We start from the raw sequence: 24,585 nt of genomic DNA on the forward strand, positions 1-24,585 counted from the left end.
TAATAACACCTAAGAGTATGCTAATAATAACAAAGCCATACACAAGCTAAAAGACAAAATACTATGGTCTCACACTGTGGGTGTGGTCGAAAATCTGCCGTCTTTTCCCATTAAAGATTATCAGTGACCAAACACCTACTGAACAAGAACTATCAATTGGTGCACAGGTGCCAGAGTATAGTGATGAAAAGCTTAACAAAAGACTGCCAATAGTAAATTAAAAATGAACGGGCATGACTGAGTCCCACAGGCCTATGTTATGTTCACCTTCCTCGTAGCCATTGTAGGATGAACATTATCAGCTCCCCTTGCGACTGCCCGTCGATTCGCAGCTCGACTGGGTGTGGGGCCTGAGGAAGCGATAGCTTTGACTAAAGCACCATTCCTAGAGGCTGGCTCAGTCGATGCAGTCTGTGCAAAAAAAACACAACACAAAGTTTTGAGCGGCAAATGCTTTCTTAATCGCTATGCATTCAAACCTCCCAAAATAAGGCAAAACAAACAGCGAAAGGTTATGGACTACTCAAAGCATTTAAGTGGATAAAGAGCAGATCACAGACTAGTTCTCAATCGGTGATATGTTAGGAACAAGTATCTTGTAAAGAGAGCAAGAGCACCACCATAATTTAACTTAAGTGACTCGATTATCCTCCGCCAAAAAGGAGACATGATAGTGTATCTTTTTTGAGTTATACCAAAATGGAGAAATATGGAGAAATAGATCTATTATTAATATTATTATTAACATTATTAATATTTAACGAGAGCAGCCTGGTATTGCAAATGTGATGAGATTCATCTCTGACAGGTAGTACAGATATTGGCTATCAACTCTTTGGCCAATCATGCTCATTTAGACAATGCATTGGAGACATAACGCCAATGCATAAGCAAGGCACACATTTCGCCAATGTGTGCCTTGTCTATGCACCTTTTAACTAAAGTGGTCAATAGAAAAATGATGTGGCAGTCTATAAACAAAACGCCAACAAAGTCTATCTTGAGAGAACTGAAAAGATGTAGAAGAGCCATGTCGTTGACCTGTGTACAGGGTCATCAAAGGGTCACCAAAGCTGATATAAAGCACACACAAATATTTTAAGGATGTCACTTCTAGAAGTAAACAAATGATGCTAATGCGACGGAAATAATCCACCTACTGCATCTTTAACAGCTGCGGAGTCCTTCTTAGGTTTTGCAATAGCGGAAAGCAGTGCGACTCCGACATCAGCGTGCTTCAGAGCAGCTACATCATTAGTACCATCTCCACACATGAGAGTCACATAGCCCAAGTCCTAAAGAAGATGAGACTTATGCAGCCCAAATCCTGGAAAGAGAAAGTCGTGCTGTCCAAGTCATAGAAACAAGAATGAAAGTCATATGATCGCACTGATACAAACAGGATATGAAACGTGTACAAGAGTCCAATGTCTACTTTATCCAGCGCACACAGTTTGCAACTGCCGGCCCGGTGATGAACATGTTGTTTCAACGTGCATCGCTCATAGATTTTTGTGAATTGATTCACTAATAATTTAATAAAAGCTAATTCTGAGGCTAATTAACAAAAAGACAACTGAGTTAGCAGTTAAAATAAAATGTAAAAGGAGGTGACAGTCATTCACTGGAAACATTACATGTTCATAGGAAATTGTTAAATATTACTAGTTGAAGATGTGATTGCGTCAAAAAAGTCGTTCAAATGAAATTAAGACCAAAATTAGGCTAAAACACCAGCTATAATTTGATGTCATTTTTGTCTTTGTAGAGTAAAGGTATGGCCACATGTAACGATTTTTTCATTGATTCAGACCGAAATCACCAAATGAACGAAAAACACGGAATTGTCTGAGCTATGCATGCACACCGAAATCGTCAACGAAACACTTTTAATTGGCTAAACAAATTATTAGCGAGCACAATTCTAGCAGCTTTTGCAGTTTATATAGTCCGAGGCGCGTAACACGACACGCAAGAAAATACTAACGCGATTTGCCATAGTAAATACAATGCAACTGACTTGTCTGCACTCAAGATGGCAACTCTTTCTACAACGGAACTTTTGCTGCTAAAAAGAAATTTTTATTATTAAAAAGAAACGATTTGTAGTCATAGATAGCGTCTGAACGATAAAGAATCAATAATAGTGCAATCTAGGCAGTTGCATCGTATGTACTATGTAGAATTGAACTGATACTTTGATTGTATGTCGTTGAACGTGTCTTGGACTATACAAGTTGTAAAAGCTGCTAGAATCGCGCTCACTAATAATTTGTTTAGCCAAATAAAAGCGTTTCGTCAACGATTTCGGTGTGCATGCACAACCCAGACAATTCTGTGAATCTCGGCCGAATAATTCTGTGTTTACCGCTAATTTCGTGATTTCGGTCAGAATAGACGAAAAAAGTCGTTATGTGTGGCCGTACCTTTAGACTGGATAGCTGGTGGGATGCATTACTAGGCACCAGTTCTGTATCTCACAAATTCCTCTTTGTTCTTTACTCAAAATCATCTCATCATCAGTCACTTAGTGAATATAATCAATACACCATCAGTCACTTAGTGAATATAATCAATACATAATCAGTCACTTAGTGAATATAATAATCAATACATCATCAACGATTTCAGTGTGCATGCACAGCTCAAACAATTCTGCGAATTTCGGCCGAATAATTGTGTTTTTCGCTCAGTTCGTGATTTCGGTCAAAATCAACGACAAAGTCGTTATGTGCGGCCGTACCTTAATCTTGTCCAGAGATATAAGCGTTTGAAAGAGATCATCTTTTGAAACGTTTAGATTTAAGCAGGTGATACTCGAGTTACTCGTGACGTGTATAATATAATATATAGTATAATATACATGTGAAAAGAGACCACGAGCGATAAATATACGATCTCTTCTTTAGCCAATCATCAGCACGAAATTTTTATATAGGTCATAATAATTGCTATCGCTCGTAAAATGCGTTGTCTGTGATCTCGAAGATTCTTGTTGTTATGGATTTTACTCAATTACTAGTTCATTACTAGTTATTTAATTTACTGAATTAATTGACATCGTTAATTTACTGAATTACTGCATAGACCCGTTTTATTGACGAACAACATAACTGTAACCATAATTCCAGCGAAGGTGACTCAGAGTTTTCTGAGCATCAAGTGGTTAAAAATCGGGGCATACAGCTTATGGTTAGAGCTGACAGGCGTCAGCAGCATTACATTGCAGAGGAAGATAGGAGAATGGAGGTAAATTTATCTTCAACTTTGAGTCTCCTATATATGCTAAAGGTAATAATTTTAGTACTCATGAATACATTTACTAATTAACAAAATTATAACTTTTTGCAATCAACAATCGTTTCATAACTTTTTATCGTTTCATCTAACCATAATATTTGCGTAAAATTTTCTTTGGCAGTTTTAGCTAGAAAATTAGATTTATGATTAGAATTTATGGTTACCTCTCACTTGTAAAAAGTGAGGAAAATCAATTGATCAATGCATATCTATAACTCACAGAAACAAGGCTTCGAATTGTTGGCTTGGCGTAAAACATTTATTGATTTTGAAAATTACACGCGCAATTGATCTAACTCCCAAATTAAAAGCTTTCAGTAGATACGCGTTGGAATGATATATCTATGAATGACATATATTTATTACATTTGTTTTATTATTACAGAATGTTTATGTAGTGCCACCAACGGAGCAGTTGCGTCAGTCTGGAAACTGCCATAAATGGGAAATAGAGACATGAATGTCTGCTGCACAAACCATGATACGCTTTGTTTGAGTTTTCCACAGTAGATTTATTTGTCCTATTACATGTATATGAACTGAAACTATGTGAGGAGCCACGACTTGGATGGATCTTTTCAATAAAAAACATGCCGAGATGAAAGTTTTTTGACTCATAGAAATTATATAATAAAATAAGGTTGTTGAAGATAATGCCAAACATGATTTGCAGAGCATATTGAATACATCATAGCCCCATTATCATCTGTGCTGAAATCTTGTCTGATAGATGGATTTATGAAGTGTAATCAGAGCTGTATTGACAGGTACTTTGCATAGCTCGTCTCAATTCCTAACGTCCAAATATTAAGAGCCCAAAATATTTTATGCTTCGCGCTACTAAGTGAAAACAGGAGTCCAAAAACCGCCAACCAGGTGAAAGAATGGCTTTATTAACCCTTTGTCAGAATCGGAGGTTTCAAAGAAATTGACGCTGTTTTGCGTTCACTATTTTGGTCAACTCGCAAAACCATCTGTTTGGTACTTGAATCAACTAATCAAATGTGGCCAGTAAAGTTTTTTCTACAAGTTGATACTAATAATGATTAGATAACGTTAAGTATACATGAATTCTTTAGGGATGCAGTTGGTTTCGCCATATATTCGAACATATTCTTTACAAAGATGTGGCTTGCTTATTTGAATTAGTAACTAGTTTCCGGTGTGTGTAGCAACTGAGAACTTCGCTGATACAAAGGCCATGATAAAATAAGTTAACCCAATGACCTAATTACTGTAGACTGGCAGAATCGCAGTCGGGACTCAAATATTACACAGCATTTAAAGGAGAATAATATGACAAACTTATGATTTCTCTTATTTGAGGCGATTGAGACATTTATAATAATGTATCTGTGACCAGATTTAAAATATATGCCAATAGAGCCGCGCAGGACTAAATTTTTATCGCAATACCCGATGTGAATACGTGAGATAGAGACAGGCTGTTTCACTATATAAATCAATTTGAGCAAGTCGGGGGCACATCTTTTTTTCCTGAGCATTTTTACCGCGATCAATTTTTGTCGATATTCTTCTTTAAATATCTTGACAATGAGGTTGCCTAAAACAACAAGCAACATCTCAACTGATAAAGAAAAATTGATACATTCTGTTAAAATCAGCTGAACTTTGACGCAATCACACCTTTAAAGATATGAAATAAAGAATTGCTCTCTTTATTCCAACTATTATTAAAAAAAGAAGACATCTTGTAATGTTACATTCTACCGTTATTCTAAACCATTTAACCATTAGGACCATTCTAAACTTTTGATCAGAGAAGCAACCTTCATGGTAGTAATGACAAGCTCCTTCTGCTTTGGAGTGACCCGAGCGAACACTGCAGTACACGGGATCAGTTTCTGGTCAAGCTTCTTTGACTGGAGATAGACAAGACCCTGCAAGCATATAAACTGACATATCTTTCTTGTCATAAATAAAAAGACCCTGCAAGCATATAAACTGACATATCTTTCTTGTCATAAATAAAAAGACCCTGCAAGCATATAAACTGACATATCTTTCTTGTCATAAATAAAAAGACCCTGCAAGCATATAAACTGACATATCTCTCTTGTCATAAATAAAAAGACCCTGCAAGCATATAAACTGACATATCTTTCTTGTCATAAATAAAAAGACCCTGCAAGCATATAAACTGACATATCTTTCTTGTCATAAATAAAAATAAGTAGATGCTCGCATAAGTAAACTTCCTATAATGTATATTACAATTGAGGTAAAAAATTTAAATACATTTCTTGTATTTCTTCGTATTGCGTAAAAATTCCATATAACGTACAGCATGCAAATTCCATATAACGTACAGCATGCAAATTCCATATAACGTACAGCACGCAAATTCCATATAACGTACAGCACGCAAATTCCATATAACATACAGCATGCAAATTCCATATAACGTACAGCATGCAAATTCCATATAACGTACAGCATGCAAATTCTCAAACTTGATTAGAATAACGAGAATCTCATACTTAGCCTTAAAACATATTACTTTTTCTCTTGCTGCACTGGGGACCCTGGTTATCTCTATTATATATACCAGTGCCTCGGTACTCTAGTGTAGGGTTATCTCTATTATATATATATATACAGTGCACCCTCGAGATACGATTACCCTGATATATGATTTTTTCACCTTACGAAGTCAAATATTGTGATATCTTCACCTCGCTATACGAATTCTATTTCACCATACGAATTTGAGAAAAGTTTCGCCCGAGTTAAAATTTGGCCGCCGGTGTGCTCATAACACACGTCGAAATAAAAAAACACCGAAATATAGTTTGCCGAAAACATTCTTAGAACGTTTAGAAGAGACACGATGATCGACTTCTCTCATGTCCGCGTAGAAAATTTCGTGTAAAATACACAAGCGAGAGCAAATATTCATTCGTAGCGTTATTATAGCTTTTACTCTAAACTATTAAGTCAGCATACGTATATAACTACAACTATCTACATTTAATTCGTTATCTATGAAATCTGAGACCGATACAAACGATACAAAACGAAGGAAAAATGATTTCTATGTCAACAAAGTTGGATGTCGTAAATAGGAAGAAGGGACCCGTATTATTAACATTGTCAAGGAATATGATCGCAACCAATCAGCATTTGCAATAATTATTAAAACAAGAACTCCATTAAAGCAAGCCCAAGAAAGAGCTTCCGACTAAAGATTTGAATGAGCTAGGTCATGCACGCGATCAGCATTCAAAAGGAGCAACCATTTTGTGAAGGCGAGGATGTAGAAGATACAGAAAATCCCACATTCGCAGAAATGTTTCAAGTGTTTAATTTACTGATGTGGACTGGTACATTAAAACAATGCATGTATAATATATATTATTTATCTCTTGTGTGGCATGTTTTTTCATATTTTATTTGTTTCCTTTTGATTTTATGTTATATTTTTTGTTTAACCATGTCTTTGCATATGGGCTTGTTATCTTCTACGTGAATACAATTCATCGTATGTATGTACATGTATGTAACTCATATAACTAGCTACTCAAGATAGTTGACGCATCCACATTACTTTCTGAAACTTGCTAAAGCCCTGTCCCCCCATAGGGTATAAATACGTACAAACTTTGTATGTATGATTACATTGATTCTTGTGCACATGTCATACAAGACAAACTACTGTACCACATTCTTTGGATCTTTTTACAAGCGCTAGCTAGCAATTTTCTGCATTGCACCATCAATTTTTTCGTAGAAAAATTGGACAGGAATGGACAACTTCTTTTAGCGTGCTAAAAAATTCCAATTCATTACGTTTTAAATTTATTTTCAAGTGTACAGCACCATAATTAGCATTGATAAGTATGTTTTTGCCTCTTTGCTTTACCCGCTACATGTATTAGCTAAAGCCACGTTACTCCAAAGGTATGTACGTCCAGTATAGAAAATATAATTATATTTTTCTTTTCGGTAGCCATTAAATGGCCAAGTGTGCGAGTGCCCGCTTTCTATAACTGCATCGCTCGGCCTTATTGATTTAGGTTGTGAAAAGGTTTCAACCAGATAGGCTAAAGTTTATAGTGAAAGTGAAGATAGGAACTGCTTAAGGATAAAATTTTGTAATAAAAAGTTGAAATTCAGTAAAATAGTTCAAAATACATACTAAAACTTAGTTTTAAGTGTAGGCTTAGCAAGCTAAACTAACTTGAAGTAAATTCAAAGTTTATGTTATGCGTACCTTTTGAAGGCAAGAACTCCTTACCGTACGTACTACATTTGGTAGGTACACACATTATAATTTTGCATTTTATTGCAGATCATAACCATTAAAATACGCTAAATACAATACAGTTACTGTAGGAAACTATAATTACTAAAGTTAACATACTATTTTGTTGCTAATTGTCAATATGTACACATTTTTATAAAAAAAATTGATGACTTTTACCAGGGGATGTTTGCATTGTATAATTACAATGGTCTTTATACCCCGATATACCAATTTTTCACCATACGATGCCAACCCTGGAACGAATTAACATCGTATCTCGAGGGTGCACTGTACCAGTACCATGGTAGTCTAGTGTAGGGTTATCTCTATTATATATATATATATATATATAGAGTCAAACATGGATAACTCGCCCACGGATAGCTCGAACACATGGTTAATTCGAACGGTTTCTTTGGTCCGTTTCCACGTAATGATAAATTGCTATAGATAACTCGAACTCAACACTGTTAATTCGAACTGTTTTTTTGCCCAACGGCTACCGAAACGGTTGTTATCGCTTTAGAAAATCACTTTATTCAAAGCCATAGAGGTAAACCTCAAATTTTCGTAATACATAAGCGTCGTTATTACCCCCATCGGCAAAATATTTTTTTCAACGACTTTCTAAAGGTTTGGTGAAATTTGATTTATACTGCTATACGATGAATGGCACGGGCTAGCCGGGTCACGCTCGCAAGGATTTTCGCCACGCACATGCAAAACAAAAACAGCATGTTGTTTTTGCTTTGTATGTGCGTGGCGAAAATCCTTTGACTGCGTGACCCGGCTAGCCCGTGATGAATAGTTTTCCGACGTTGATTCCGTGTTGAATCAACGTCGGAATGTTGAATGTTTAAAACGTCTTAAAAATTGTTGTAATTAAACGTATACGTTGTCTTAGCTAAAAAAACTATTCATTGTTTGACCTAAACACAGAATACGTGTGTACATTCAATAAGTATCCATTCAAAAGCGTGATTGATATACAATGTACCGTAAAACCTCGTAAAACTTTTAATTGAACTGCCTCGGAGTGTTGCTCTTAACGAATCCCAGGTAAAGTAAGGTAATCTTTGCATAAACTTCAAGAAAAATCGGTAAAAATTAATCGTGGGTAAAACGCTCAAAAGAAAAATATGTCTTTTCTTTTGAGCATTTCAACAACGATCAAGTTTTGCCAATGTCAATCTAAAACACGTCCTGGCAATAACATCACCTCAAACAACAAACCAATCTCAAGTGATAGAAGGATCTCTATACTTTTTGATGAAAATGTTTTAAACTTTACATTAGAAGCATTTAATTTGAAACAAGCCATTTGTGCTTTTGATTTATATTATAGTTTGTATATGTACATGTATCTACTAATAAATAAGTAAATACATGGACTTGTGACAGTGCTCTAATAACTTGAACGCTCTGATAATTCGAACACTTTTGCTCGGTCCCGTGAAGTTCGAGTTATCCATGTTTGACTGTATATATATATATGTATATATATATATATATATATATACCAGTACCCTGGTAGTCTAGTGTAGGGTTATCTCTACTATATATAGATTTACATGTATTTAACTGTTCGTATCTTGGAACAGAGGCAATTTATGTCTATTTAACTGTTCGAATCTTGGAACAGAGGCAATTTACAAGTACAGTGAAACTCGGATAACTCAAACTTCAAGGGACCGAGCAAAAGTGTTCGAATTATCAGAGCGTTCAAGTTATCAGAGCACTGTCACAAGTCCATGTATTTACTTATTTATTAGTCGATAGATGTACATATACAAACTATAATATAAATCAAAAGCACAAATGGCTTGTTTCAAATTAAATGCTTCTAATGTAAAGTTTAAAACGTTTTTATCAAAAAGTATAGAGATTTTTCTATCACTTGAGATTGGTTTGTTGTTTGAGGTGATGTTATTGCCAGGACGTTTTTTAGATTGACATTGGCAAAACTTGATCGTTGCTGAAATGCTCAAAAGAAAAGACATCTTTTTCTTTTGAGCGTTTTATCCACGATCAATTTTGCCGATTTTTCTTGAAGTTTATGCAAAGATTACCTTACTTTACCTGGGATTCGTTAAGAGCAACACTCCGAGGCAGTTCAATTAAACGTTTTACGAGGTTTTACGGTACATTATATATCACTCACGCTTTTTGAATAGATACTTATTGAATGTACACACGTATTCTGTGTTTAGGTCAAATGAAGAATAGTTTTTTTTAGCCAAGACAACGTATACGTTTAATTACAACAATTTTTAAGACGTTTTAAACATTCAACATTCCGACGTTGATTCAACACGGAATCAACGTCGGAAAACTATTCATCACGGGCTAGCTGGGTCACGCACTCAAGCATTTTCGCCACGCAAATACAAAACAACTTGCTGTTTTTGTTTTGAACGTGCGTGGCGAAAATCCTTGCCCGCGTGACCCGGCTAGCCCGTGTTATTCATCGTATAGCAGTATAAATCAAATTTCACCAAACCTTTAGAAAAGTCGTCGACAAAAATATTTTGCCGATGGAGGTAATAACAACGCTTATGAATTACGAAAATTTGAGGTTTATCTCTATGGCTTGGAATAAAGTGATTTTCTAAAGCGATAGCAACCGTTTTGGTAGCCGTTGTGCAAAAAACAGTTCGAATTAACAGTGTTGAGTTCGAGTTATATAGAGCCATTTATCCTAGCGTGGAAACGGACCAAGCAAATCCATTTAAGTTAACCAAGTGTTCGCTATATCCGAGGGCGAGTTATCCATGTTTCACTGTATTTAACTGTTTTATCTTGGAACAGAGGCAATTTATGTGTATTTAACTGTTCTTATCTTGGAACAGAGGCAATTTACGTGTATTTAACAGTTCGTATCTTGGAACAGAAGCAATTTACATGTATTTAACTGTTCTTATCTTAGAACGGAGGCAATTTACGTGTATTTAGCTGTTCCTATCTTAAAACAGACAATTTACGTGTAATTAATTGTACTTATAATGTAAAATCCCTATAGTACAACTGTTCTCAGAATGAATTATTTACATTGTAGGAGCGTCTACTGTCATTGGATTTAGAAGCTGTACTAAAATTCTAACTTGATGATACTTTGGACATAACCAAAGTATAAACCTAATAAGCTAATAGGAAACCCTGGTTGCTCAACCAGCAAGTCCTGGTTGAGGAGGCTCTTTCTAGCTAAAGTTAGAGGAGACAACTCTACCTGACAAACATAAGCACTTTCTACAAGATGGGCACATCATTCAGTCCTCACACGAACTCTATGGTGCTCCAGTGGTAATAGATGTCACTAAGGTCTCTGTTACAAAGTTAAAAGCCTCAAGAACAACATTGCACTTTTGACTAAAGAATTCTTAAAAGTAGCCCTTTTTTAATTTCAAATCAGCAAAACAAGGATTTTTGCTCTCTGATCTTTTTTGCAATGTTAAAATTCCCATAGAGTAACAGGTTAGCTCAGCCAGCTAGATTCTGCTAACAGCCAATACAATCATAACCCACCTCTCCAGTGACACATAAGTCATGGGACTTAAGCAGGGCTAAATTGGAGCTTGACACATCTAAAGAGACAGTAGCATCCACAGACTTCCATTGCCACGACCCAGCAGACGTTTGCGGTTCAGTGAGAATCAACGTATGGGGCTTTTTGGTCATTCTCAGCTCGCCAGCTATGTGACAAGCTGTCAGAGGGTTGTCACCCGTTATCATACACACCTGCAAAAAGCTGTCAATTATCAAGGACCTGGAACGCTGTACAATACACGATCACGAAAATTTGGTAAATCTTACAAATGCATTACAAGAAACTCTGAAACTTTTTCAGCCTGATATAGTTAAAGAATCATGGACATCAAGGACTGCCTATCCATAAAAACCCTGTTCAGCCTGACATCATTGAACAATCATGGACATCAAGGACTGCTTCCCAATAAAAGTCCTGATCAGCCTGATATCATTGAACAATCATGGACATCAAGGACTGCCTACCAATAAAAACCCTGTTCAACCTGATATCATTAAACAATCATGGACATCAAGGACTGCCTACCCATAAAAACCTTGTTCACCCTGATATCATTGAACACTCATGGACATCAAGGACTGCCTACCCATAAAAACCCTGTTCAGCCTGATATCATTGAACAATCATGGACAACAAGGACTGCCTACCCATAAAAACCCTGTTCAGCCTGATATCATTGGACAATCATGGACAACAAGGACTGCCTACCAATAAAAACCCTGTTCAGCCTGATATCATTAAACAATCATGGACACCAAGGACTGCCTACCCATATAAACCCTGTTCAGCCTGACATCATTGAACAATCATGGACATCAAGGACTGCCTCCCAATAAAAGCCCTGATCAGCCTGACATCATTGAACAATCATGGACATCAAGGACTGCCTACCCATAAAAACCCTGTTCAGCCTGACATCATTGAACAATCATGGACATCAAGGACTGCCTCCCAATAAAAGCCCTGATCAGCCTGACATCATTGAACAATCATGGACATCAAGGACTGCCTACCCATAAAAACCCTGTTCAGCCTGATATCATTAAACAATCATGGACATCAAGGACTGCCTATCCATAAAAACCCTGTTCAGCCTGACATCATTGAACAATCATGGGCATCAAGGACTGCCTACCCATAAAAACCCTGTTCAGCCTGATATCATTAAACAATCGTGGACATCAAGGACTGCCTATCAATAAAAACCCTATTCAGCCTGACATCATTGAACAATCATGGGCATCAAGGACTGCCTACCAATAAAAACCCTGTTCAGCCTGATATCATTAAACAATCATGGACATCAAGGACTGCCTACCCATAAAAACCCAAGAAAAAAGATAATACATACGTAATGAGAACTGTGTTGAATTTCCTTTATGGCTGACTTTGAATCAGACTTGAGGGGACAGGATAGTGCTATGAAGCCACAGAATACAAGATCTCGTTCTACCTCTTCTCGACTCAACTCCCTTATCTAAGGGAGAGATAAGGGACAAATAATAGCGGGCTAATTTATGGTAGCTGAGGCTGCTCACCCACACTGCTACCAACTCAGTTACTTATTCTATGGTAGCTGAGGCTGCTCCCACACACTGCTACCAACTCAGTTACTTATTCTATGGTAGCTGAGGCTGCTCACCCACACCGCTACCAACTCAGTTACTTATTCTATGGTAGCTGAGGCTGCTCACCCACACTGCTACCAACTCAGTTACTTATTCTATGGTAGCTGAGGCTGCTCACCCACACTGCTACCAACTCAGTTACTTATTCTATGGTAGCTGAGGCTGCTCACCCACACTGCTACCAACTCAGTTACTTATTCTATGGTAGCTGAGGCTGCTCACCCACACTGCTACCAACTCAGTTACTTATTCTATGGTAGCTGAGGCTGCTCACTCACACTGCTACCAACACATGCTATTACGAGGTATCCAGCCTGGCCTATAGATGCACTGTCATACACATGCTATTACGAGGTATCCAGTCTGGCCTATACATGCACTGTCATACACATGCTATATTGTTAGGTACTACGACGTGACTAATCTCTCCAACTCTTAGAATCATATCTAGAGATAGTTTTTCCTAGCAATAAGAGTTACTAGGCGAGAGTTGTGCTCCCGCTGAACATAAAGGTATAATCTACTCTCAGTGCTATTACCTGAGAATGGTCTAGTTTGCCAAGTGATTTATAACCAAGTGCGATAACCCGAGCGCCTCGTCTCGCTAGTGAAAGGTATGTTTTCTCGTAGAACTCAGGGACTTCTCTAAACTGCAAAACAACAACAGCTTTTTATTAGCTACTATGCGCATACGTCAAATAGTTGATTTCTCAGGTCAACAACTGCAGCAATGTACCTCGATAGTCGTATAGGACTATGGCAAACACGCCCAAGAACAAGAACACTACCAATATCTTTAGAGAATTGCAGACTTACTCCATATATACTGCAAAAAATGTCTGTAACAGTTTATATCAAGTTCACAGTTAGAAAAGACCTCAAAACTATATCCACAATAAATAGAAAACAGTCAGTTATGTAGTTTATGGACTGCATTTAGAGACAAGACCAGAAAGAATGACATAAATTAAATTAATTGTTATATAAAAACAATCAACTAAGGACTAACTACGGCCTACTGACGGATTAACCACTTTATGTAGAGCAAATATGAAAGACCAAAAAGTATACTATACATGTATAGTATACAAAAGTATACTATACATGTATAGTATGCAAAAGTATACTATACATTTATAGTATGCAAAAGTATACTATACATGTATAGTATACAAAAGTATATATACATGTATAGTATACAAAAGTATATATACATGTATAGTATACAAAAGTATATATACATGTATAGTATACACAAGTATACATACATGTATAGTATACAAAGGTATACACACATGTATAGTATACAAAGGTATACTATACATGTATAGTATGCAAAAGTATACTATACATGTATAGTATGCAAAAGTATACTATACATGTATAGTATACTTTTGTATACTATGCATGTATATGATGACCTATAATCTTCCTTAAACAATTGCATATACATTTGTATTGTTATGATAATTAATTTTGAAAGAGCATATCAATGGTGCAATTCCTAGCTCAAGAATTTGTTGAAGAGACGGCACCAAAAACACCTGATAGAAAAAGCTCACCATCGACTGTAGAGTCTCAGGTGCACCCTTTACAGCTGCGATGAACTCGTGCTCTATCGAACCGGATGGCTGATAGCCAGCTATGACACTCATCCTCTTCAGAGCGCTTGAGAAATGATGTCGATGAAAAATCTTCATTCCGTGTGTTTTAACTTTGGCTGATTTGCTTGGGCTGACTCCATCACCTAGAGGAGCAGCGACAACATTGTCAGCAACCAAACTAATCCGAGCTCTGAGCCACATGTCATGCCACATATCTTAAAAACGAACCAGTTGTTGACCTTGATGCGTACCTTCTAAAAGTTTCAGGGCACCCATTGATGATAACGAGACTGCGACCAAACGTAAACGAATATGCAATGGAAAGTTTTTTAAAAATGTGGTCAATTTATATTATTTGTTCGACGATGTAAATAATTGCTGCACAAACCAGATTACTGGACTCGGTTAATAAACAAAGTTGGCAAAATCTTGCGGGGCTGGTTTAAACTGATGGCAAATAGTCGGTTGAAACCGCCGGCAGAAATCCAGGTGGTTAAAATCATCTAACAGAAATCGGTGAAAATTAATTTTGTGCAATACTTTTTCATCACATTACATTCTCTGCCACCTGGAGGTATCAAATAATGCATTTCAATGTATGTACCTCAAACATTTAGACTTTAACTTCTACAATGAGTGGTGATGAAGCAAATAAAGCAATATTAATAGGCTGTACAATAAATTGTGAGTAAAAATATAAGGAATTTTGAAAACTGGACATAAATAAGCTAATTTTGCACAAAATAGCAACAGGAAAACATTGCAGAGTAAGGATTGCAGAGTAAGGGTTACAGAGTAAGGGTTACAGAGTAAGGGTTGCAGAGTAAGGATTGCAGAGTAAGGATTGCAAAGGATTGCAGAGTACGGGTTGCGGAGTAAGGGTTGCGGAGTAAGGGTTGCGGAGTAAGGGTTGCGGAGTAAGGGTTGCGGAGTAAGGGTTGCAGAGTAAGGGTTGCGGAGTAAGGATTGCGGAGTAAGGGTTGCAGAGTAAGGGTAGCAGAGTAAGGGTTGCGGAGTAAGGGTTGCGGAGTAAGGGTTGCGGAGTAAGGGTTGCGGAGTAAGGGTTGCGGAGTAAGGGTTGCGGAGTAAGGGTTGCGGAGTAAGGGTTGCGGAGTAAGGATTGCGGAGTAAGGGTTGCGGAGTAAGGGTTGCGGAGTAAGGGTTGCAGAGTAAGGGTTGCGGAGTAAGGGTTACAGAGTAAGGGTTGCAGAGTAAGGGTTGCAGAGTAAGGATTGCAGAGTAAGGATTGCGGAGTACGGGTTGCGGAGTAAGGGTTGCGGAGTAAGGGTTGCGGAGTAAGGGTTGCGGAGTAAGGGTTGCGGAGTAAGGGTTGCGGAGTAAGGGTTGCGGAGTAAGGGTTGCGGAGTAAGGGTTGCGGAGTAAGGGTTGCGGAGTAAGGGTTGCGGAGTAAGGGTTGCGGAGTAAGGGTTGCGGAGTAAGGTTTGCGGAGTAAGGATTGCGGAGTAAGGATTGCGGAGTAAGGATTGCGGGGTAAGGGTTGCAGAGTAAGGGTTGCAGAGTAAGGTTGCAGAGTAAGGATTGCAGATAAAGGATTGCAGAGTAAGGCAAGGCGTTACAAAATGAATACCAGCTAAATGCCCGGCGTTGCCTGGGTAATAAACAAGTTTTTGCACAGAAAATTTATTTTTCATCAACATATTTATTTACCTTTCTAACTTTCATTCTACCATGAAAATGTTTGTTTATTTTTGTGTGTGCTACATATAAGCTCAATCGAGTTTATGTTATACATACATGTACATATATTTATAGCATTTTGGTGAAGCATGGGTATATATCTTTTTTCTAGTAGTTTGGGCATGCTAGATGAAGCATGTGTATTTTAACCACTTGCTATTAAATATTCGCCGGCATAATAAGTATGTGCACAATTATTTCATAGTAAGACAAGTAGGCCGTGTGACATAGTGGATAGCACGTCTGTCTGTAGAATCAATGTTTCCGAGTTCAATTCTAGCACAAAGCAGTTTTTTCGTTCTCAAAACTTTAATTGCATGTACTTTAACTGGATGTACGGATGACAGACGAACGGCAAACAAACACCGAGATTTATTCAACAATGCTAAATATAGATATAAAATAAAAATATGCTTTCAAAGTTTAAACAAAATAAAATTTGAAACTGCCAACAAATTGCAAAGAAGGACACAGGCTATAATATCATCGCTGGTCAATTGCAAGCAATAGATATCAACTAGTAGAGATATTTCTCGAGTATATTATGTTTATCGATGCACATTTATTAAGAAATCTTTGACAAGTTAGCAGATTTATTGCATCCAAAAGGTTTAATATCGCTACACCAAAAAAAAGAGAGCAGTATATGGGCGACATTTTCTTCGCGTGTAATAGGGCTAAATTTATCTTCCGAAGATTCTGACGAGCTATTTGAAAAATACACCGCCAGCCTATATGTGAATGCTGCATCCAATTGACTGCCACTGTAGAGAATTTCTTCTCTAATAGCTACTGGTCCACCACATGAATGGTAGATAATCAGTATATTCCACCTCACTACTAGCTGCATACGCTTGAAGACGACAAGTCACTGATTTGTAGGATACATTTAATAGTATGTATATATTTGTAATCCTTTAAACCGTGAAATCCACAATTGTAATGACAATGTAGATAATAGGCAAGGCAAAATTGTAACACTCTATGTAATATGAAATAGAAAAATACAGATTCACACAATTTCAAATCTAGAATGCATGCACATGCTGGTAGAAGGCAATAATAATAATGACAATAATAACTACATATTTAAAGAATAGAGAAAGCATAATATTATTATGCTTTATTAGTTATCTTGAGGTGTTGACTGATGTTCTCAAAAAAGAATCAAGGAGATTGACCTACTAGAAGCTGAGATATAGCCAGCCAAACACAGGTCTACCTAATAAAGAATCAGAGGAAAACCCTTCGAAAATCCCGAAAACTGTGACGTATAAAATCGACTTAATGTTCATGTGCCGGAGTTGTGCACCCTTACCGCCGTTACGTATAATGATTGTTTTGGCTACGAGATGTGAAAAGCTACTCGCGATAGTAAATAATTTACAGACTAGCTCTGGTTTTTCAGGAAAATCAAGCAAACATTGTGTGGTAAAGGCATTTGCCCACAACCCCTTGCCGTGATTTGTCAAAACAGAAGAGCATATTTTGACTATTGTGCTTCAAATATTAACTCGATCTCCACTGATATGCTCCGAAGATCCTCTGTTCAACGAACGGCGCGTGTATAGTCTATATGCGACATCCGCGATTGCAAGTCGTTTAGAATAAGAAATGAGAATGTGAATTTTTGTTCATTCATCATTTTTCTATTGTGTATCTACTGCAGCATTTAGTTGATTTTCATGATTATCGTCACTATTAACAGACTGTAAGTTCACTACAGCCATAATCTTAAAAAGAATAACTTGACCGTGCTGCTCTTGCTGTAAAAAAAGAAAACGATAACTTTTGATTTGATTTTTCTATTGATCTATTATCTTATCTATGATTATTTTTTATGATTAATATTATAATCATAATGCATATTATACAAAATAATAATATAACTGCATATAGAATAAATGATGTAACTAATATAATTTGTAGAAAGTGATAGCAGAATGTTGCGAAATAATAGATGCGTGTAATTATTTTATTCTAAAACTAATCTACACGTCAGAGGGACTGGTTCGGAATTCTCAGAGCAATGATTGTTAGGCCCAAATTGATTGTTCTATACTTCCAGGGATTAAACCAATTAAAACGCCGTGATTGTTATAGGAGAACGCATTAGTTGGCTTAATTGACCAATGGCACACAAGTCGATTTCATACGTCATATATTGATGACTACCAAAAAACTTATGTTTTTTGGTAGACCTGTGTTTGGCTGGCTATATCTCAGCTTCTGGTTGGTCAATCTCCTTGATTCTTTTTTTAGAACATCAGTCAACACCTCAAGATAAATAATAAAGCATAAAAATATTATGCTTTCTCTATTCTTTAATTGATATATAAAAAGAATGTAAAATACCTTGTCTGGTCCCATGCATGCTAAGGCAATCATGCATGAAATGGAGGTTAGATGCTAAAGTTTGTTATACATGTACGTTTGATCTGGTAGATGGCTAAACATGCCTGATTCTAGTTCACACAGAAAATGCAATCGAGTTTTATGTATAAGTAGTAATATGTTTTTAATTGGTTGCAATCAGGGTTGGCAAAAATATCGAAATTTAAAAAAAATCATATCTATCGGCGATATATATCAGTGATATATATCAAACAATATATATCAAACCAACCCTGGTTGCAATAGCAAAAAGAGCCTATTCTGTGGTAATAAACACAGCGTTTTGTAAGCTATGATAACATGTCTGCTGCCTGTGCAATGTTTGTTTGGTAAAACACTCAGTCATCCGGCGACATGAGTAGGATGGTTAGCAAAACTTGACAGCCACTATAGAGAGGTTGAAAAATAGAGCGCTATGGCGTTCAATTAGAGGTTTTACGGTAGTTTTGCTTTGCAGAATAGACTTTCCTGCCTAGTAAAATTAAGCAAATCATTCGTTGTAAATGAACTTTGAAAATCTGCGCTCTCTATTAACATGTTGGAAAATGTCTATAACACCAGTGAAGTTAACCAGAAAAAGGAGAAGAGTTGCCGATACAAATTAATAATACTGCCGTTATGGTACAACCAACCAATTAAAAAGGTAGGTCTAGTTTTTCCTTTCTGTAGGCCCAAGGAGTGAATGTGGAAAGATCTTGGAACGGATTAGGCAATTTACATATATTTTACTGTTCGTATAACATAAATTCCCTACAACGTAAACGTTCTTAGAGCGGATAATTTACATTGTAAGAACGTCTACTATATATATATATACCCTAGGACACTTATATTTCGCTAGTATTTAGTTTCGTGAGTAGCTCAGAGTAAAATTTCAAAGCAACTTAATTTCGCAGCTCTGATGAGTGCGAAAATATAGTGATGTGAAAATAAATGCATTGGAACAAACATAATTAGATTCCTCAGGCTCAGTTCACCGATAAAAAATTTCAATTTGCGACTAGTTTGTAATTGTGAACCGCAGGTAGAATGGTGTGGGCAAGGTCGATAATGCAATTTGATCGCTTGCTGCCATTTGTTTCTTGGATTATCAACAGGCCCGTTTTCACTGGGGCAGCTGGCCGGCTGAGCCGCCCCAACTTTTTGGGAATTTTTTACGGTAAGTACAGTTCGACTCGGATAACTCGCCCTCAGATAAAATGTAACATTTCATCTCAAACACAAGGTCAACTCAAACGGATTTGTTTGGTCAGTTCCAACGCAATGATAAATTCCTTCAGATAACTCGACCTCAACATCATTTATTCGAAAAGTTATTTGCCCAACGGCCATGGATGCGGTTTTTATCGCTGTAGGATATCACTTCATTCCAAGCCATAGAGACAAACATCAACTTCTAGTAGTTCTTAGGCATCATTATTATCATCATCAGAAACGAAATATTTTTGTTAACGACTTTTATAAAGGTTTGCAGAAGATTAAGTTTTATCAAACACTCGCTTGGCCATGTCCCATCGAAAGCGTAAAAGCCTCCGAATGAACTTAAAATAAAATCCGCAAAATTGATCTTTGTTAAAACGCTCAAAAGAAAAAGATGTCTTTTTTCTGAGCGTTTTAACTGCAGTCATGTTTTGCCTATTTTAATTTAAAAACGTCTCGTCAGTCACATCACTTAAAACAAAACAAATCTCAAAAAGTTACAAGTTATTGAAGAGGTGTCAGTGGTGAATCCAAACCTTTCCAGAGCCATACTGCTTGTGTAGTACTGCGAGTGTCAGTGCATGTGTCTTATTTTCTTTCAACACACGGTGCTCACTGCATTGATTGATGTCCCCAGCAAACGATAACCTACTAATGCGATAACCTACTAATGCGTGTGCATTGACATCAAATTCCTATCATTATAAATCATTCTTAATGGGAAAATAATCATAATTAATTGCAAAATAATAATGTAATAAATTTTGACAGTCAAATTATTTTGTTGGTTTATATTTTAACGATGCTATAGTGGTCGTTAAAAACGTTAAAATAAATGTCGTTATAAAATTCCATTCTACAGTATCAATGAGCAAAGCTATTTAGTTTCGCTTTTTTCGCGCGTTTGTTATGATAGTTTAGTTCCGCACATGAAACTTTCGCGAGAGGATGACACCGCGAAAACGCGAAAGTTAGATGCCGCGAATACATAAGTGTCCTAGGGTAATACTGAATGCCAAGCATTGCGCGGGTACTAAAATAATTACCCCACGAATTTGAATAACTTAGGTTAGTCTAAATCTTTATTGTAATAAGAGCCATATCGGAAGCCATTACTGTTCCACCAAAAACTATCTGTCACAACTTTGAAAACGACGATACTGGTATCTCTCGATACTGGTACAAATGTAAAAATGAGATATCATACTGTCTTTGTCTGACAGAACAGAGAGAGAATGTCGAGGCTTTTCCTACAGAGATAATACAAGTGTCCGCATAAAAAGAATTGGCATTGACCGCGGATATAGCAATTGAACCTTACGGACAACCGAAAATGGAAGTTAAAAAAAACACGAAAAAGCATTGTTTCAATTCGAATTAATAGAATTTCAAATAATACGCCATTTAGCGTGTGCATACGCTATATGGTATATGATAACTTGTTTGATCAATATGCCTTATATAGCTCAGTGTTAGAGTGTGTGGATTTAGAACTTGCAGTTGCAATCGCCATGAGTTCAAGTCTACCAGAATGCGAAACCTTCGAAATTTAATTGCAAGATTTTAATAACTATAGCTGGACAGACATAATACTAGCACCCTAAGGTTAATAAATTTAATACTAGTGGCTGATATCGTAAACAGGACATGCACAAACCTTTGTGAAATGCATGTATAAGATCAGTTAAAAATTTGCCACTCAGTAGCTATAGTAGTGGAGAACTACATCTTTCTGCACAATTAAATATAAGACTCACTCTTTGTCGGATTCCATTGAATAGCTTTCAGCGTTACTCTCTCCATTGGGTCTCCAACAAGCTCCCCGTCTTCTAGGACTACTATAGCCTGACAGGTAGCCAGCACACGAATCGTTTCAACAGGTGCGCTGTCCAATGATATCAGTTGCTGTGGACTGTCTCTATGTAAAAAGAGACAACCTTACAAACACTTTTACGCTACCATTCTTACAAACCGAGTAACTTGAAGTGTATTAAAAAATTCAATTGTTGGCTACAACAGGTAGTATGTAACTATCTAAGTATGTAACTGCAAGGAGATGGTAGGAAGTATATAACTATAAGGAGATGGTAGGAAATATGTAACTATAAGGAGATGATAGGAAGTATGTAACTATAAGGAGATGGTAGGAAGTATGTAACTATAAGGAGATGGTAGGAAGTATGTAACTATAAGGAGATGATAGGAAGTATGTAACTATAAGGAGATGATAGGAAGTATGTAACTATAAGGAGGTGGTAGGAAGTATGTAACTATAAGGAGATGGTAGGAAGTATGTAACTGCAAGGAGATGGTAGGAAGTATGTAACTATAAGGAGATGATAGGAAGTATGTAACTATAAGGAGATGGTAGGAAGTATGTAACTATGAGGAGATGATAGGAAGTATGTAACTATAAAGAGATGATAGTAAGAATGTAACTATAAGATGATAACTCCCGTAACTATAAGGGTAACTGTTACAACAGAACAAGTTTGTTAGAATGAGGAGGCTGGACAATGCAAGTGAAAGAGCGAAGATTAAATCAATAAATTAAACATACGTCGAAAAATAAAGAAAGGCAGGCATGTATTCTGAGACTGATGTTGGATACATACAGAAGTGAACTAAATTGTAGCAGTAAAATCTATGAAGATAGGACGAACTCTAGATAGTTTTTAAAATAAGCCCGACAAATGGTTGAATTTAGTGATGCCCGATAACACGATATAATTCGATGTGACGATATATTTTAGTGGATGATTTTATATTTGGTCAGTTTTCAAATCGATATGAATATCGAAGCCGATATTTTATCAAAATATCGGCTTATTTTATTTTGCAAAACCGGAGTTGTCCAATCTCCTTAATGTAAAGAGGGGACAACTCCGGTTTCAACAAATATTAGCATATTTATCATATCGTTTACGTTAAAGCCGAACATTATATATCGAAAGAAGACAACTCCAACGTTCGATATTTTTCGATATTCGATGTACATGTATTTAGAGACTTAATAATCAAATGTACATGCAAAGATATCGTGCAACACTAGTAGAATTGCAAAACCCAATATAAAGGACAGTATCACAGCAAGTTTAAAGAAAAAAAAGGTAGAACGAACTTAGGAGTGAAGAAATGATGAACAGCATAACTGATTTCGAAGTGAAGGCGAACAAGACGATGACTGACAATACAAATTTATGGATAATGATTTATGATTCGACAAGGTATTAGTTGACCTACCCAATCCCAGCAAGGCCTTCAACAATCAAGTCATCACTCGTCAGTGTTCCTGTTTTGTCGAAGCAGCAGATGTCAATTTTGCCAGCGAAAGGAATCCTGAATGGTTCTGTGCAGTAGACAGCTGTTGGCAGTAATACCTAATGGTTTGGTCTATGACAAACAACAGCTCTATATAGAACTTGGTCAAGCAACAAGAAACGTCGACCTCACTCAATAATATTTCTCACAAAAAAGAAGCAGCCAATAATATTAATAATTGTAAGTGGAACGAGTAAAGTTCGATACATGGTAGAGGCACTGCACAATATCTTAAAATAAAGCCAAAAATTGAACTTGTATGTTAAAAAACTGTAGAAAGAATCTCAAAACAACCGCCAGGTCTCACAGACCTCACAGCGGAAACTCACAGAGCTTGACGAGAGCTAGGAGAGATGAGTTGACAGCAAGTGACAGCTCTATTGGCAACTCTGGAGGTACGACAGAGGTGAGGATAAGCGTACATTCCAAAAAGAGTTTGTACTTATTTCTTGTTGGATCTTCTGTGCCTGGACATGCAAAACACATGAATATGTGAATGTAAAATATTTATACAACAACAAAAAATGTTCTCAAGAAAACAAATAATGGATAATAAAAGCATATACTTGGATTTGCATCATTACAACTACTACACTTTATAATCACATTTTTAACATGCCAAAATAATACAAATTTAGTTCTTGCGCAATGTAATATGTTACATCGAGAGTGCTGTGTAATCACACCTTCTGGTACATAGTATAGCACATATACCAGAGAGCTAACCTACCTACCTTTCTACACATGTAATAACCACCCATGGTTGCTTGAAGATTTCAGTTGAAGATGTATTGAAACAAGCTGCTGTTGAAGCATGCACTATCGAATGCGAAACTAGGATAGCTTTTAACACTGGATGAGATAGTCTTTTTTTACCAACTCAGAATGCAAAATACTGACCAACAAAAGAAGAAGGCAATTCCGGGTATACTGGTCTTCACTCCAAATACTACTCTCCATGATTATCAAACTGTAACAACTAGGAAAGCTGAATAAAAATATAAAGTTTTTAAACCGGAATGTTACGAGATTATGGATCATATGTGATACCTCCCAAAATCACTGGGGTAACAAGAAACATTGCAAATGAGCAGCTAGATATGTATGTGGTTATAACTCTACTGTAACAGTCAACTGAACAAACTCAGTGCACACTCAAAATCAGTTGAATCCTGAAGAGGTCATGTACTGCTAAACAATAGTATAGCAGTATAGTATATAGTAAACACGATGGTCAGACTGTTGAGAATCTTATAGGAGTGGAAAATACGCACAATATGCATACGCAATCTGCTCACCCTTTATCCACACATATGATGAGGCAGCAATGGCGAACATGAGCAGGAAGAGGATAAAGAGAAAGGCTTCAAGGTTGTTAGCTGTGACTCTCTTCACACTGAAGAGTATAGTGCGAAGGAGGGTACCTTGTGAAGAGTTGAAGCCTGTCCGCACCACGTAGCCTATGCACCCATTGTCTGGCGCTACAACCCAAGGTATGATGAGAAAACATATTAAGTAAAAAAGCAGTTTATAATGGAGATATAATCCTCTTAGAGCTCAATGGTCATATCTAGAACCTAATAACGGTGAGCTCAATGGTCATATCTAGGACCTAATAACGGTGAGCTC

At 36.8% G+C, this 24,585-nt stretch overlaps 1 protein-coding gene across 1 annotated transcript in view; it reads right to left on the bottom strand.

Annotated features, from left to right (window-relative positions):
- Positions 1-24,585, bottom strand: part of LOC137401120 (endoplasmic reticulum transmembrane helix translocase-like) — a 58,127-nt gene that overhangs the window by 20,479 nt on the left and 13,063 nt on the right. The window contains exons 9-19 of the mRNA XM_068087486.1: positions 24,255-24,437; positions 23,286-23,423; positions 22,879-22,999; positions 21,393-21,553; positions 14,302-14,486; positions 13,279-13,389; positions 12,463-12,588; positions 11,090-11,302; positions 5,091-5,201; positions 1,161-1,295; positions 268-411 (exon numbers count right to left, since the gene is read on the bottom strand). Coding sequence (XP_067943587.1) covers positions 268-411; positions 1,161-1,295; positions 5,091-5,201; positions 11,090-11,302; positions 12,463-12,588; positions 13,279-13,389; positions 14,302-14,486; positions 21,393-21,553; positions 22,879-22,999; positions 23,286-23,423; positions 24,255-24,437 — 1,628 coding nt within the window. The remainder of the gene's footprint in view (positions 1-267; positions 412-1,160; positions 1,296-5,090; positions 5,202-11,089; positions 11,303-12,462; positions 12,589-13,278; positions 13,390-14,301; positions 14,487-21,392; positions 21,554-22,878; positions 23,000-23,285; positions 23,424-24,254; positions 24,438-24,585) is intronic.

This window comes from Watersipora subatra, chromosome 7, assembly GCF_963576615.1.
Source record: "Watersipora subatra chromosome 7, tzWatSuba1.1, whole genome shotgun sequence".
In the NCBI taxonomy this organism is placed as follows: domain Eukaryota; kingdom Metazoa; phylum Bryozoa; class Gymnolaemata; order Cheilostomatida; family Watersiporidae; genus Watersipora; species Watersipora subatra.